Source organism: Megascapheus bottae, chromosome 3 (assembly GCF_031878675.1).
Source record: "Megascapheus bottae isolate mThoBot1 chromosome 3, mThoBot2.hap1, whole genome shotgun sequence".
Classification (NCBI taxonomy): Eukaryota; Metazoa; Chordata; class Mammalia; order Rodentia; family Geomyidae; genus Megascapheus; species Megascapheus bottae.
The window spans coordinates 33,036,380-33,051,186 of record NC_143511.1 but is presented as its reverse complement, the minus strand read 5'-3'; the positions used below and the strand labels follow the sequence as shown (position 1 = coordinate 33,051,186).

The 14,807-nt window shown below is 46.6% G+C and overlaps 1 protein-coding gene across 1 annotated transcript in view; it reads left to right on the top strand.

Annotated features, from left to right (window-relative positions):
• Sdk1 (sidekick cell adhesion molecule 1) overlaps positions 1-14,807 on the top strand; it is an 803,720-nt gene that overhangs the window by 634,591 nt on the left and 154,322 nt on the right. The window contains exon 17 of the mRNA XM_090329832.1: positions 6,665-6,846. Within this exon, the coding sequence (XP_090185958.1) occupies positions 6,665-6,846 (182 nt within the window). The remainder of the gene's footprint in view (positions 1-6,664; positions 6,847-14,807) is intronic.

Sequence of the window (14,807 nt, the reverse complement as noted above, 5' to 3'; positions counted from 1 at the left end):
GGGGGGAGCCTGTGGGGAGGGAGTGGTGCAGACTGAGATGAGGGATAACATGACACCTGCACAGACCCCTGTGCGTGGTCACCTCTGGGCAGACGCCTACTGGCGGTGGCATCTTTGTTAAAGTACTGTGACTTGAACTCAAGGCCCCGCATTTGCTCTGTGTCATTGCAGTTACCCTTTGCTTTAGGCCAGCATCAGACTGTGATCCTCCTACCTCTGCCTCCCACATAGCTAATGGGCCACCACACACAACTTGTTCTTTGAGATAAGGTACTAATTGTTTTTTATCTTGGCTAGTATTTTTTTCTTTTTTGGCTTGAACTCAGAGCTGGAGTGCTGTCTTTGAACTTTTGTGCTCAAAGGATATAGTGCTTTATGCTTTGAGCCACAGCTCCATCTTCCACTTTTTGGTGGTTCATTGGAACGGAGCCTCACAGACTCTCCTGCCCAGGCTGGTTTGGAACCTTATTTCTCAGATCTCAGCCTCTTGAGAAGCTAGAGTTATAGGTGTGGGTCATAAGCATCCACCTTGGCTAATCTTAAACCATAACCTTCTCCAAGAGCTGGGAGGATAGGCATAAGCTACCACGCCTGGCTTCACGGTTCCTTTCGATAGGGGAGGGATAATGAAAAGTTGCACTCAGAGTCTTGCTTGCTCTACCACTTGACCCATTGCCCCACTCCTTTTGTGTTTATTTTCTTTTTCAGTACTTGTGCTCTGGCCAGCCTGGGTTCCTCTTGTTTACATTTCCTGATCTAGCCCAAATGGCAGGTGTACTCTCTGCACACAGTTTTGTTTTGTTTTTATTGGGTTTGTTTATTGAGATGAGTCTTGCGGACTTTCTTGCCTAGCTTGGTCTCAGAGGGCAGTCCTCCCATTCTCTGCCTCCCAAGTTAGGTTTCCAGACCTGAGCCCCCGTGCATGGCAGCAGCAGTCATGGCTTTGACAGGAGGGGAGGGAGCATCAGGACTAAGGGAGGAAGGTACGCTAGCCAGTGTTAAAGCTTTAATTACTTACGAATCTTCAACAGATGTGGGCATTATTGACCATAATCACAGCCTTAGCACTAAGCAAGTGGATCTCGTTATCAGCCAGTTGTTTCCATTTTGCTCAATTTTGCCAGATAGTCTAGCATTTCAAGAAAATGAAAGAAACCTCACCTTTTTGAATTAAAAAAAAACACCTCACACTGTCTGGGTGTTGTTAGAAACAAAACTGGGTATTTTTGTATCTCAGGGATGGCCAGGTGTGCATTTGTGCCTGCCAGGTCCATTGACTGGGGGGGAAGGGGAGCATTTTCTCTCCCTACCTTAGGAGGGAGCATGAGGTGCCAAAATAAAAGAACTTGGCCACATTTGAGAAAGGAAGAAAAAAAATCTCCTTTGCCAAACTTTCCACTCATTTAAAAATTATACTGAATGTGATAATTGCAGTGATATGTTGACACAAATAAGTAAAGGAAGATGAAAGGATCATTATTGAATCTCCTGTATTAGAGTGTGCTGCCACAGGTGTACTGTTAATTTGGTTGCCTTGGTGGGGGTGAGAACAGCGTCCATTGTCCTCTTCTCCACAGGCTGACCCTGGCCTCCTGCTGAGCTCCAACAACATACATTTGCTTCCCAAAGCCCTGGAGTGGACACATCTGATTTCTTTTTTCATTTTTTCTTCTGTGCCAGCAGTGGAGCTTGAACTCAGAACCAAGGCACTCTCCCTTAGCTTTCCACTCAAGGCCAGTCCTCTACCACTTGGGCCACAACTCCACGTCTGACGTTTTAGTGGCTAATTGGAGATAAGAATTTCACAGACTTTCTTTCCTGGCCTGGCTTGGAACCTTGATCCTCAGATCCTGAGTAGCTAGGGCTACAGGCCTAAGCCACCAGCACCTGGCTTTGAGTTGTAAGTAATTGTAGGCTTCATTATCCTTGTATTTGAAGGATCACTCACTCCCAGCACATGCATACAGTAAGCCCACCGTATTCACAGACTTATTACATGTGATTTTGACCAAGCATGGTCACAAAAATACTTAGTAACTTTTAAGAATCAAAAGAAATTTCTTAAAGGTTTAGAATTTCTGCACATAAAACAGCTTAGCTGATGTGAGAAGTGAACCGTTAGCCCTGCACGTTATCAACAATTGTGTCTAAATTGTGTGGGCAACAATTGTGTCTAAATTGTGTGGGCAGACGCATCTTTTTCTGCCCTGAATTTTATGGAACTCTGCCCCCAAGGCCAGGCAAAGGTTATGGAATCGTCCCAACCCCCAAAGGTCATACCATATGCTGCACTGATGCAATGAAAGGAGATCTCGGGGTCTGTTGATCTCCAGTGGGAGTTGGATGGCTTTGTGGGAAAAACGAATCCCACATCCCCAGTACAGCCCTGGGGTACGGTCCAGCCCTGAACTCTCCACATCCTGGACATTGTCCTCAATGCCATCTCCTTGGACCTGCACACCACAGATGCCCGGCACACTACTGTACGGAGTCATCCACATTTTAATTAAAAGTCAGGATCTCCAGCCAGACACCTCATGCCTATAACCCTAGCCATTCAGGAGGCTGAGCTCTGAAGATGGCAGTTCATAGCCAACCCAGGCAGAAGAGACTGTGAGATCCTCATCTCCAATTAACCACCAAAAAGTCTAGACTGGCCAAGAGTTTAGCCTAGTGGTAGAGTGCTTGCCTCGCATGCACAAAGACCCTAGTTCAATTCCTCAGTACCACATACATAGAGAAAAGCCAGAAGTGGTGCAGAGGCTCAAGTGGTAGAGCTCTAGCCTTGAGAAAGTCCAAGGACAGTGCTCAGGCCCTGAGCTCAAGCCCCAGGACTGCCAAAAAAGAAAGTCTAGACTGACAGCGTGGCTCAAGCGGTAGAACACCAGCCATGAGCAAAAAGAGAAAATCAAGAAGACCCCAAGTTCAACCATACATACGAACATCTGTACATACAAAAACATATATACAAGCACACACATACACACATACACACACACACACACACACACACACACACATACACACAAACAGTGGGTGGAATTTGTGTAATCTTTATACGCGTATTATTTCTCTTTTACAACCAAGTCACTGACTGTTCTCCAGGTTTTCCTCAGGCTTTGTGGGTCAAATCATTGTCTGCCTGTAGTCATTTAATACAGGCCTTCCCTGGGGTACAAGGACAACCAGTGTCAACACTCACAGCCCTTTGTTTCTGTCCCTCATTGTGCTTCCCCCTTTAAAGAAGGTCAGAGAGGTTGAGAGCTGTCCCTCCAGGCCGGCTCAGGACTGTGTTCCTGCTCTAGGACAGTCCCCAATCGGCTTGACCTTCCTCCCCTGTCTCTTCTGCTTCATGCCGTGGGTTTCGGGTTTCTGCTCTTGGGCTGTGTGTTCCTGCTCCAGCCTCCACCAGCTCTTGTTCGTGCACGTCAACTAATGGAAATAATTGGTCTGCCCTCTCGCAGCCACCTTCTTGCCGGCACCCAGAGGAAGCTTCCCCAGGCTGCGGCTGTCAAAGCCAGAGCGGTAACAATCTCCCACAGAACCAGGCTCGGGGCACCAGAGCTTAATAATGAAATCTCTCTGATGTTACCAGGCCACGTTGGAGACTATGCATTGCTCTATTTGGTGGGTTTACTACTGTGCAAGGATCTTCTGTGCTGGTATCTGCCCTGTGAAGAGCTGCAGAGGAGAATGCCTGTGTTTTCAGGGGCCCTAAAAATCAGGGTTGCTCTACCCCCACGGCCTGCGCCTATCAAAGTTTTCTGAAATTAAAGACCCATGGAAAAATGAATTCACTTGCAAACATTCACAGATAATCCTCTGGCCTGCAAATCAGCTCTGTTTGCAAGCAAGGACCCTCGAGGGCACTGTCTACTGTGTTGGAGCCGAGGCGCCACACATGGAAGAACCGATGGAAATAAATCACCTTCGCAACCCTGCTATAACAAGTAGTTGGGATGCGGGTGCAGTAATAAAATATTTATAATAATGGACAGGGTGTTTCTCAGAGAGGAGCAGAGGGTTGTGTCCTTTAAAAGCATTCTCCTGTTTATTTCTGGGTGTGTGCGTATGTGTGTGCACATATATATATATATGTACATACATACATAATAACCCTGCATTGGCTGAGCAGTCTCCAGGGCAACACAGCCCCCTACAAAGGGGAGGATGCCTGCACTCCTCAATTAATTGTGACCTTCCTGGACATCCAGCACACGCTGCCAAGCGCCCCAAGCCCTGGCCAGATGGACAGACCTGCCTGTTCCAGCAGGGAGTACAGCCTATTCGGAAGAAGCAAATTCGAGATTCATTTTTCACCGTCGTGTAGAGTGGCTTAAGAGAACACAGCCCCATGGTGGCTTTGGGTGTCCTGACTTCAGAGTAAAATGAAGGAGGGCCACTTTACCGTTCACGCCATTATTTCCTTCCCTTCTTCCTAGTGGAATGCCCCTCTTATAATTCCCAGAGTAGGGAGGTGAGGACAGGGTCCAGATGGGTAAAGCATGTTCCTGAGGCCACCCAGGTGGAAATGGCTAACAGAGATAGAGCAGGCCCACTGCCTTGAGGGTGTTGCATAGCACCTGCTAAGAATTGCACCTATTCCTGGCTGGTTTGTTCACTAAACAACAGAATCTGAGGCAAAACTGGGGTTCAATAGCTTTCATTTCCCCCATGAAGCTCTCACTGGGTGAGTCGTGCAAAGGGCTGCTTGCTACTTGTAGGCAAGAAACAGAGCCCTTAACCACCTTTCCTCCTGTGAGGAAAGGAGGAAGAATTGACTTGGGACAATAATTATCAGATGTTTGGATGCTCAGTGACATCACTGCATTGTGTCTGGGCCCATAACCTGGCAGAGCATCATGGTGAAAGGATGAGGAGATGAGCTGCTCCCCTCATGGTGGCCCAGAACTGGAGGTGCCAAAGGAAGGAGCAAGAATCAAAACATGCTCTCCAAAGCAGTCCCCTCTAACCCACTTCTTCCAGCCACCTACATTGTACCACCATCCAATAGTCCATATTATTGAAATCCACTAATGCAGGAATTCGTTGGTTAGCTCACAGCCACCATGATCCAGTCATCTCCCAGTGATTAAGTCCACGGACTTGGAAGCAAGCCTCCACACATGATCCCTGAGGCAGGGAGGCACTTCCTGTCCACGCTACAACACAGCCAGGGGAGCGTTTGTGTTTCCTACCAAACAGGCCTTGCCGTGTGCAAATAGCCCTCACACGCTGAGAGAAAGAAGGCTCTCAGACAACAGTGATATTCATGAAAACAAAAAACTTTTATAGCTCCCTCTCTACTTCGGCCATTCAGTTTCAGCTGTCCTTTTTTTTTTTTGGAACATTGTCTTCCAGGGAGCTGTCTGAAATTCTGGGTCTGGTTTGTTTTGTTGTTTGGGGGGGTGTGGGGGTTGGGGTCTGTGTAGCTGTCTTCCTGCCGTAGTGCTCTGCCTAGAGAATAGGACAGCCTCCGAGAGGCCCATACAGCCAGTCTGGTTTGAGATCCTTCATTCCCCCTCCCATTTATAGCACACAGCCACTGCTTTCAGAAGCCAAAAACCACTTCTGGAATGCACTGGGAAGCTACTGGGTGACAAGGACATTACTTGTGCCAAACACATCCCTCATTTTGCCCAAGGGGCTGATCCAGAAAAGCTCTGTGAATTAACTGAGTTCAGTACATTAACTTCTATAAACTGAACCATGGGGGAAAAAAATTCACTAATCAACATAATGTGCTAAAAATCTTTCCATAGTACAAAAAGCAATTTCCTAATTTATACATTTCGTAAGTGCAGAGTGGAGCAAAGCATCTTTTTTAATAAGCACAAGTTTTAAATTTCTGCTTTAGTAAACGGAAGAGCATGCTACCCTAAGCACTCACAAAAGTCCTCCCGGAAAAAGCAGTTTGTCATCCTTAGCAATGGACTGACAGTTTAGAAGTGTTAACACTTTACAAAGTCATTTATTCTAGGACTGGGATATACTTGGACAAAATTAGAATTCCTGAGTGGAAACTGAACTGGAAGACAAACCCACAGGGCCACGAGGTCACATGCTGCTTGTTCACTTTTGTATTTCTCCCTATATTCCACTCACAAAAGGAAAGTGGTTTCTCAAGTCCCAGTGAAAATCATGTTTCATATTCTGAGAATTGAGTCACTGTGTGTACTAGACAAAGCAATACTAAAAAAGCTAGGATTCAGGGCTAATGGGTGGTAGCAGATATCTGTAATCTCAGCTTCTCAGGAGGTAGAAGAAAAAAGGATCCCAGTCCTGGAAAATAGCATGAGATCCTATATGAAAATAATAATAATAATAATAATAAATAACAATGTCTAAAGCACCGCACCACAAAGAATTGGGAACATGGCTCCAGAAGCAGAATGTTTACCTACCAAGCACAAAGCCTTGAGTTCAATCCCTAGCAGTGCCAAATAAACAAATAGAAATTGTGTTGTTCCATAGCCATCATACAGCCAAAATGCCAGGTCCATTTTGCCCAGAGCTTGTAATCCATGAAATTAAGAGAACACCATTTACAATGGTTGAACTGGGACACGAGCTGGCCTCTCCGCTCCTGTCGTTGACCTCCATTTGTTTCTCACTGTGTAGAGCCTGAGTGGTCCTGGGTTGAATGACTTCCTTTCTGCTCCAGATACCGCCTGGCTGGCCTGCCTGGAGAACACCAACAGAAGAACATCACCAGCCCTGAGGTGAACTACTGCCTGGTAACAGACCTGATCATCTGGACCCAGTACGAAATCCAGGTGGCTGCCTACAACGGAGCTGGCCTGGGTGTCTTCAGCAGGGCTGTGGCCGAGTACACCTTACAGGGAGGTGAGCTTGCTTTCTGAGGCTTCAAGGCTGTGGAACCTCAATGGGTTGATCATGTTTTATCAGTGTATGTTAGGAATGAGATAGACCATCCAAGCACCAGTGACTCAGGCCTATAATTCTACCTACCCAGGAGGCTGAGCTCTGAGGAAGGCTTCTGAGCCATCCTGAGCCCATAAATCTGAAGACTCTTCTCTCCAGTTGACTAAGCTTAGAGCCAGAAGTGGCACTGTGGCACAAGTGGTAAAACGGCAGCCTCGGGGATGGGGTGGGGATATAAAAAGCTAAGGGAAAAGCATTCGGAAGATCATAACCTGAGACTGCCTTCCCTACCTAAAAAATACACAGTAAAGCAAAAAGGCTGTGGCTTAAGTAGTAGAGCTCCTGCCTAGTAAGCAGAGGCCCTGGCTCCTGTCTCCAATAAGGCAACAGAGAGAGAAAGAGGGGGGGGAGGGGGGGAGGGAGAGGGAGAGGGAGAGAAGAAAGAAAGAAGGAGGGAGAGAGGGAAGGAAAGGTAGAAAGGAAGAGAACTCAAACCTCTAGGGGCATGTAAAAGAAAGCCCATCACGGATGTAGTTCCATCTCCATACCTCTCCCTAACCTGAAATAGTGCTGTGTTTATCATGTCCCAGCTGCTCTTTTTTTTCTGAACACTAAGGGCAAGAAGTTTCTACAATGCCCTTTGCTTGTACTCCTATTTTTTTTGGGGGGGGGGTGCCTGGGCGCTGTCCCTGAGCTCTTCAGCTCAAGGCTACCGCCCTACCCTTGAGCCAAACCCACTTCCCATTTTCTAGAGGTTAATTGGAGATAAGGTCCTTTTGTGCCCGGGCTGGCTTTGAACCTTGATCCTCAGATCTCAGCTTCCTGAGTAGCTAGGGTTGCAGGCGTGAGCCACTGCGCCTGGCTTGTACTTCAATTCTTGAAAGGTCTGTGGATGTGAACTTTTCCGGATGGAGTGTGCGTGTTGCTGCCACGCTGGCGGTGGAGTTCCGCATGCATCTTGCAGAGTGCAGGGGCTAGGCTGTGTTTTCAGTGATGGGTGACAGAATTGGTCATGGAATTCACAACTCTTGTTTTTGCCTTTTTCAACTACACAAGCAAACTGTTTCACGTATTGGATCAGTAAAAAATGTACTGTGCTCTCCCTCCCCAAATAAAAAAGCAGACAGACGTCTTAAATGCAGCGGAGAATGAAGCTCATGCAGTTGAGTCTCTTTCTCATCTAACGCCACCCCTGTGCTGTAGAGAGTTTGGGTTTTAGCCCCAAAAGGAGCGGGCCGGAGGAATTCTGCACCATCTGTATTTCATGGTCGTTCTTCAGAGCAGTAAGAAAGAGAATCCCATTCAATGCACACCTCACGTGGGTCCTGCAGACAGCCCAACTACTTGCCCAAGGAAGTCATTTTTCCACCAAAATCTAAGACCCCTTTCCATTTGGCAATTTATGCTCTGCTCCTGATTCACAGGTGTGATTTTATTTTCTTAGGCATTTTTATTGCTACCAGGCCTTGACCTTTTTCAAATGATAAGGTTTCCAACTGCCCACTTCCGTCCCCAAATCATGCCTGAGACCTAATGTTCCTTGATATTACATGCTGTTATTATCATCCCTTATTGATCGCCTGTCTGTTGTCAACCCCAAGTCCATAAATCCTCCCTTATAAATTAAGTGCAGCCAGTTCCGCCTGCGCAGCGACCAGCAGAAATATTAACACACAAGACCCGTCCATCTGTAAGTAATCCTTGATTACTCCATGGAAGAGGAGAGGAGCTGGAAACCCGGACAATTAAAGCTAGCTTTTAATTAGTCAGTTTAACAAAACAACAATAAGCTTCGAGAGACTGAAAATGACAAAGACGGGCTATTACTACTGATCCCTTATTACTGTCACCTGGGATATGCTCATTTTATGGCCGATACTTTTGAAGCCCAGGGAGGGAGGCAGAGCAGATCTGAGCCTGGCTAAGAAGGCCTTCGGGGAGTCAGCATTTGGCTTTTGTGCTCTAGGCTTTGGGAGGATGCTGGAGATCTAGCAGCTGTATTGGGAGATGAATCTGAAGATGGGAGGGAGAGGCCAGGCTGGGTGGCACCCGGCCCTCTCACAGCCGTTCACACACACCACACTGGCTATCCCCAGGACAGCGTTGTGGGAGTGTGCCTGATAGCTCCACACGCCTCACCCAGTACTTCCTGTACAGCAGGGCTGGGTATAAAACCCAGGGCCTGAGCCAAGTGCAGTGGCTCACACCTGTAACCCTAGCTACTCAGAAGGCTGAGATCTGAGGATCAAGGTTCAAAGCCACCCCTGGCACAAAAGGACCTTATCTCCAATTAACTTCTAGAAAATGGGAAGTGGGCTTGGCTCAAGGGTAGGGCAGTAGCCTTGAGCTGAAGAGCTCAGGGACAGCGCCCAGGTCAAGTTCAAGCCCCATGACCCACAAAAAAAAAATCTAGGACTAGGCTCAAAGCCTCTGAAACTGCATACACATCACAGGGTGGAACAGCACGTGCTCCATTCCCAGCTGCTGTGTGTGCTGGTGGAAGGCAGTTGGCGTGAGAGCTCAGGGCCAGCTAAGGTAGCACAGCACTCATGTGGAAGTGAAGGTCTCCGTCACCTGGGACAGCACGAGGGACCTCACATCAGCAGAGCTTCAGGACGTGGGGTCCCACTGCAGATGTGGCAGGGTGGGAGAGGAGGTTGTTTCTCCATGCAAGCAACCCACTATTGTGCCTGGCCAAAGCCGGCTTTGGTTCTGTGAAAGGCCCGACCTCCGTTTTCACTTTTTATTTAACTACTTGTGAGCTTGTGGGATGGCATTGCTGAATGGAACTTGCTGCACCACAGGACAAGTGCTGGTTCACCAGTGGAGACACAGTGCCTTGGACTTGACCATGACGCTGACCGCAGGCAGGCCCAGGCATTCATTCGGCTGTTCCTTGGGAAGGTCTGTTGCTCAGGGGAGCACACTGTCCATCGCCGCAGATGCCTCGGGGTTATGTCACCCTGTGGCACTGCCCTGCTTTTCATGCCAGATGCCACACCCCAGGGTGACGATGTAGAGTAGCGTTCAGATTGCGCCCTTGGGTCCCACCTCAGTCAGGCAGAGCTGGGTGCCGGTGGGAGAGCAGAGCGGGGCTGCCAAGCTGTGGATGGTTTAATGAGTGGAGTGGGATGGGACAAGGTGACCCCAGAAGGAAGTGACCCCCAGAAAGACCAGCCTAAGAGAGGGACTCACAAAGATCCCCAAGATGGGACCACTTGAAAACGTGAGCTCTCAGCTGTCCATAAGTAGTTTAGGAATGGTGCCTGTGTGCCGGAAACAGTCACTTAGGTGAAACAGAGGCATGTTTGCTTTGTCCTCACCTCAGAAGCGCAGGCCAGGGCAGCTGGGGTGCAGTGGTAGCTCTGAGGTCAGAGGATCAGGACCCTCTATCTTCTTGCTTTGCCATCTTTAGTATGATCTCGTGCTCACTAGCTGGCTACTGCAATGCCTGCGCTCACCTGAGCAGTGAGAGGGAAACAAAGGACATGCAGGCTCCCTCGCTGGTGCCAGCAGCCAGGTACAACAGCAGCCACAGAAGCAGTTTGTTACAGCTCCTTTCTCTTCCTTCCCCCCCCCCAACGCGCTCGTGCACACACACGCGCACACGCACACACACACACCACACACACACACACACACCATACACACACCACATACATACCACACACACCACACACCACACACATACCACACACACATACCATACACACTACACACACACACACCACACATACCACACACACACACCACACACATACCATACATACACCACACACACACACACACACACACACACTTTTTTTTTTCTTGTAAAGCATTTCCTCTCAGGAAACTCCTTAAGTAGATAGCAGGTTCTTTCAATCCTGGGTGCAGCAAGGCATGGCATTGTACCCTGAAGTAATTCAGCCCAAGTCCTTATTGGCCATGAGTCCCAGGGTCAACTTAAGCAGTAAGTTACCCAGGTGTATTTGAAATTCATGGCCATGCACCTGGCTTTGGCACATAGGCATCACCTAATCTACACTTTCTAACTTCTGAGACTTTTCCTGCTACCCCTCGCCCCCATTATCTTGTCTACCAATCCTACCTAATCGTTTTACTAGCTGTGTCTTCCTGACCTCCTTTGCCCAGAGACATTTTAACTTACAAATCAAGCAGCACAACTCTAATTCAGTTTTAGCCAAATGAACTTTCCAAGGGGTGAGAGGAAAGGTTGATCCTGTCACCCACAGCCTGCCTGTCAGTTTCATCCTGATGCCCCAGAAAGGAAATGGAAAGTAACTTGCATTTTACTCAACAATCTTACGATGCATCCAGAAATCGATATGCTTTGGGTTCGACTGGGAAAGAGAAAAATTAAATGGTTTTAAGCATAGAATGTAGATCTGTGAAGTAAATACCCACTGTAATTAGAAGCGTTTCTCTTACTGCCATGTCTACCTCAGCAACTTTCTAATCGTGGGGAAGGGAAGGGAGCCGAGCCATGGAAAGCCATCAGCCTCTCATATTCCATGCTGATACATGTGTTTGGCTCACACAGTCAGAATTGTTCTGAAGCCTTCAATAACCATAAAAACCACAGAAGAAATCATGAGAACACAAAGTTCTCAGGTGAGGCAGACTGTGGGTTACTATAGCACTAGAAGAATGCAAAATACATACAATCAGCTATAGTGATATCTTAAAACAAACCCACGCTGATGATAATATTCCTTTTCTACATTTTTAAATGTATCTGTTCAAGTGTAGAAGTTGATTTTCTCCTGTAAAGAAACAAAAGACAAAACTATACTATAAATCATCTTTTTTTGAGTGCACCAATGTTTTACATTTTCCTGTTTTTATTTTCATTTATCATTTTTCTTTTTGTAACAGGTTATATTTCTGCTATAATGATTTTTTTCTGGCTTCAGAACATTGCCTTATAATGAAATAGTTCATATTTTTAAAAGAAATGAGAAAAAAACAAGAAAGAAACATTTGGTTATCCACATTTCTAAAACATTAGTAAAAAAAACTTCTAAATATTCACTTGGGCTTTGAAAGGTTTTCGAAAGTAAGGATTATAAATGAACACTCGTTTGCAAATCCCATTCTTATCTCCTCTTGGGAAATTCTCAATGTGGCATTAAATGACATTGCACAATAAGATTTGTTTCTCAATCCCTCAGATTCTCTAGACCTCAGGCTTTTCCTACGAAATACAATAATGTTCCAAACTCACGCAGCATTACTGAAACATTGGGTAAAAGCTGGACAAAATAGATATGGGTTGTTCCATTAGGTGTCTTAATTTGGTCTTTTAAACTATGGAAAAGGAAAAGATAGGAAGCTTGCCATTTTCAGGGAAGGCACTCTCTTCCAGTCTCTAGCGTGTCCATTTACCTAAGCTATTACCTTATTTCATTAATACCCCATAGTCACAGGGTACAGACACACTGTCCCAGCATTGCAGAGTCAAATATGGGAAGCTCAATGAGGTGACTGGCTTTTCCAAGGTCACGTCCCACTGGGAAATGCTGGAAAGAACTAGAACTGAAACCTCCATCTGCTGGGATGTGCCATAGCTGGAATTTGCTTTGCTTTGCTGTCAAGTAAGGTGAACATTGTTTCCACATTTTCACTGGAGCTTGGATATGAAAGGAAAGGAAATGATACCATGCCTCACTGTTATTCCATTGGGAGGTGCCAGGTATGAGGGGGAAAAAATCCAGTTTGCATGAAAAGTCAGCCCAAGCCAGGCAGTTGAGGGCTCACACCTATAATCCTAGCTGAGATCTGAACATTGCAGTGCAAAGCCAGTCCAGGCTGAAAAGTACATGAGACTTTTACCTCCCAGTTAACCAACAGAAAGCCAGAAGTAGAGCTCTGACTCAAGTAGTAGAGTGCTGGCCTTGAGTAGAAAAATCCAAGTGAGTGTGCAAAGTTCAAGCCCTAGGACTAGAGTGGACCAGAGACTAAAGGCTCATGAGAAAAGTTTCCCTCACTACAGCTGATGTTCTTTGATATTTAGGCCTTTTCCATTCCATTTCATTCTTTAGCAAGAATGCTGGTGTGCCTATGAATTGATTTCCTGATCCGCTAATCATTTGCAGTCTAGAGTTTAAAGCAAGCTGAATTTCAGCAATGCAAGGCATTTGATTTAACTGATCTATCATCCTTTTCAGAAAAAGCTCCCACTGGACTCGGGATTCATGAGGATCTGAGCTATGTGGCCATCTTGTATGTCCAGCCACAAAACAGATCAGGGTCTGAAGTGGAGATGTAAGCAGGGTCCTCCAGCCTAGGCACCGAGCTCAGACATGGGGGCTGTGGGAGAGGCTGTGTTCTGGTACCTGTGTCCTGCAGATGGCCTCATGAGAGGGAAGGGGCTTTGTGGCTAACCCTGACACTGGGGGCCGTGTGAGAAACACACCTTCAGTTAGTGTTTCTACCTGGTAAGGAGCTCTTTGTGGGCAGGAGCTGTGTCTACGTTGTCATTTTTAGATCTGGGTCCTCAAGTCCAAGCCAGTGCCTGACATAGAGCATTGGAGAACAGAAAGCCAGCAGTCTATTTCCCTCCCCAGTGCTCTGCCCCTGTGATCGCACGTTCAGCCCAGCGCCTGCCTTCTGTCCTGTCTCATCTTGCTCTCTCCAGAGCTCAAGAAAAGCATTTGTGAGCATTGTCATGGATAGACTGGTTCTCATCTTGCCTTTTCATCTCAAACATAGCTCCATGTCGATACCTGAACTCAGAGCCTCTCCTCCATTCCCCTACTAGAAATGTGGTGTGGGCTTGGGCCTGGGTGGCACACCAGGAGGCTATCTGCATGGACATGTCACTTGTATGACCAACAGTTAGGAGAATCATAGATTCTTCTAGGACAGGCCGCCTAGGCATACTGACCTTGTCCCCTGAAAATCAGCCACAAGTCTTCTCAGTGCCTGCTAATCAAAGAACTGGGCGGAGGAGGGATGAGTTCAGAACTTGCTCAGTGTTGGAGTGTTTTCCTATAAAGGCCATGAAAAAGCTACTCAGGCTGACTTGTCAAAGATTTGTTAGGCTAATAATGCTCGAAAAATGTTCAATGCCATGAGAACATTCAGGTGTATCAAAACTGCAGGCACCATGACAACACAAGAGCTCAGCTGTGGCAGATAATGATCTGGAATTAATGATAACAGCCAGCGTGCAAATTGTAATATATACATCCACCCAGCAATGTGTAGCTGGTAACACACCAACATAACGAGCTTGCTTCTCCCTCCTGTGTGAAAGGAGATATACGCTGAATTCTGAGATGCTTCCTGGAAAAGCTCGTGAACCTCACACATTCTGGGTAGACACTCATATTGTCAACTGCATATTTGAAGGCAGTGAGAACATTTTTTTTGAGATTCCATCTCAACCAATACACAGCTGGACATGATGGTCCTTGCCTGCCATCCCAGCTGTGTGAAAAGCATAAATAAGAGGATCGAATTCCAAGCCAGCCAGGTAGAAATATAAGACCCTATTCAAGATAACTAAAGAAAAGAGGGTTGGAGGAGTGGTTTAAATGGCACTGTGTATGAATGTCTATCAAGAGTGAGACCTTGGATGCAAACTCCAGTAGAGAAAGAAAAAGAGCACCTAGGTCTACCTGTCCCATGAGTCCCCACAGATTTCTTTGCTGGCACTTGATTGTGTCACCTTATTAATTGCATTAAACATATTTGTAAATCTCCAGGACATCAGGGAATCCGTTCCACGGTCAGTACAAGTTTCTTTTGATTAGCCATGTTTTAAATTATTTTTGGCTCCAACGTGGATTAAAGAAATGATAACTTTTAGTGATCAACTAGGATTTATGCTGGGGCATCCCAATTAGTCTTCATATTAACTCCATATGTTGTTTGACTTATGTGAAATGTCAAACATGAAAACACCCACCGTGTGT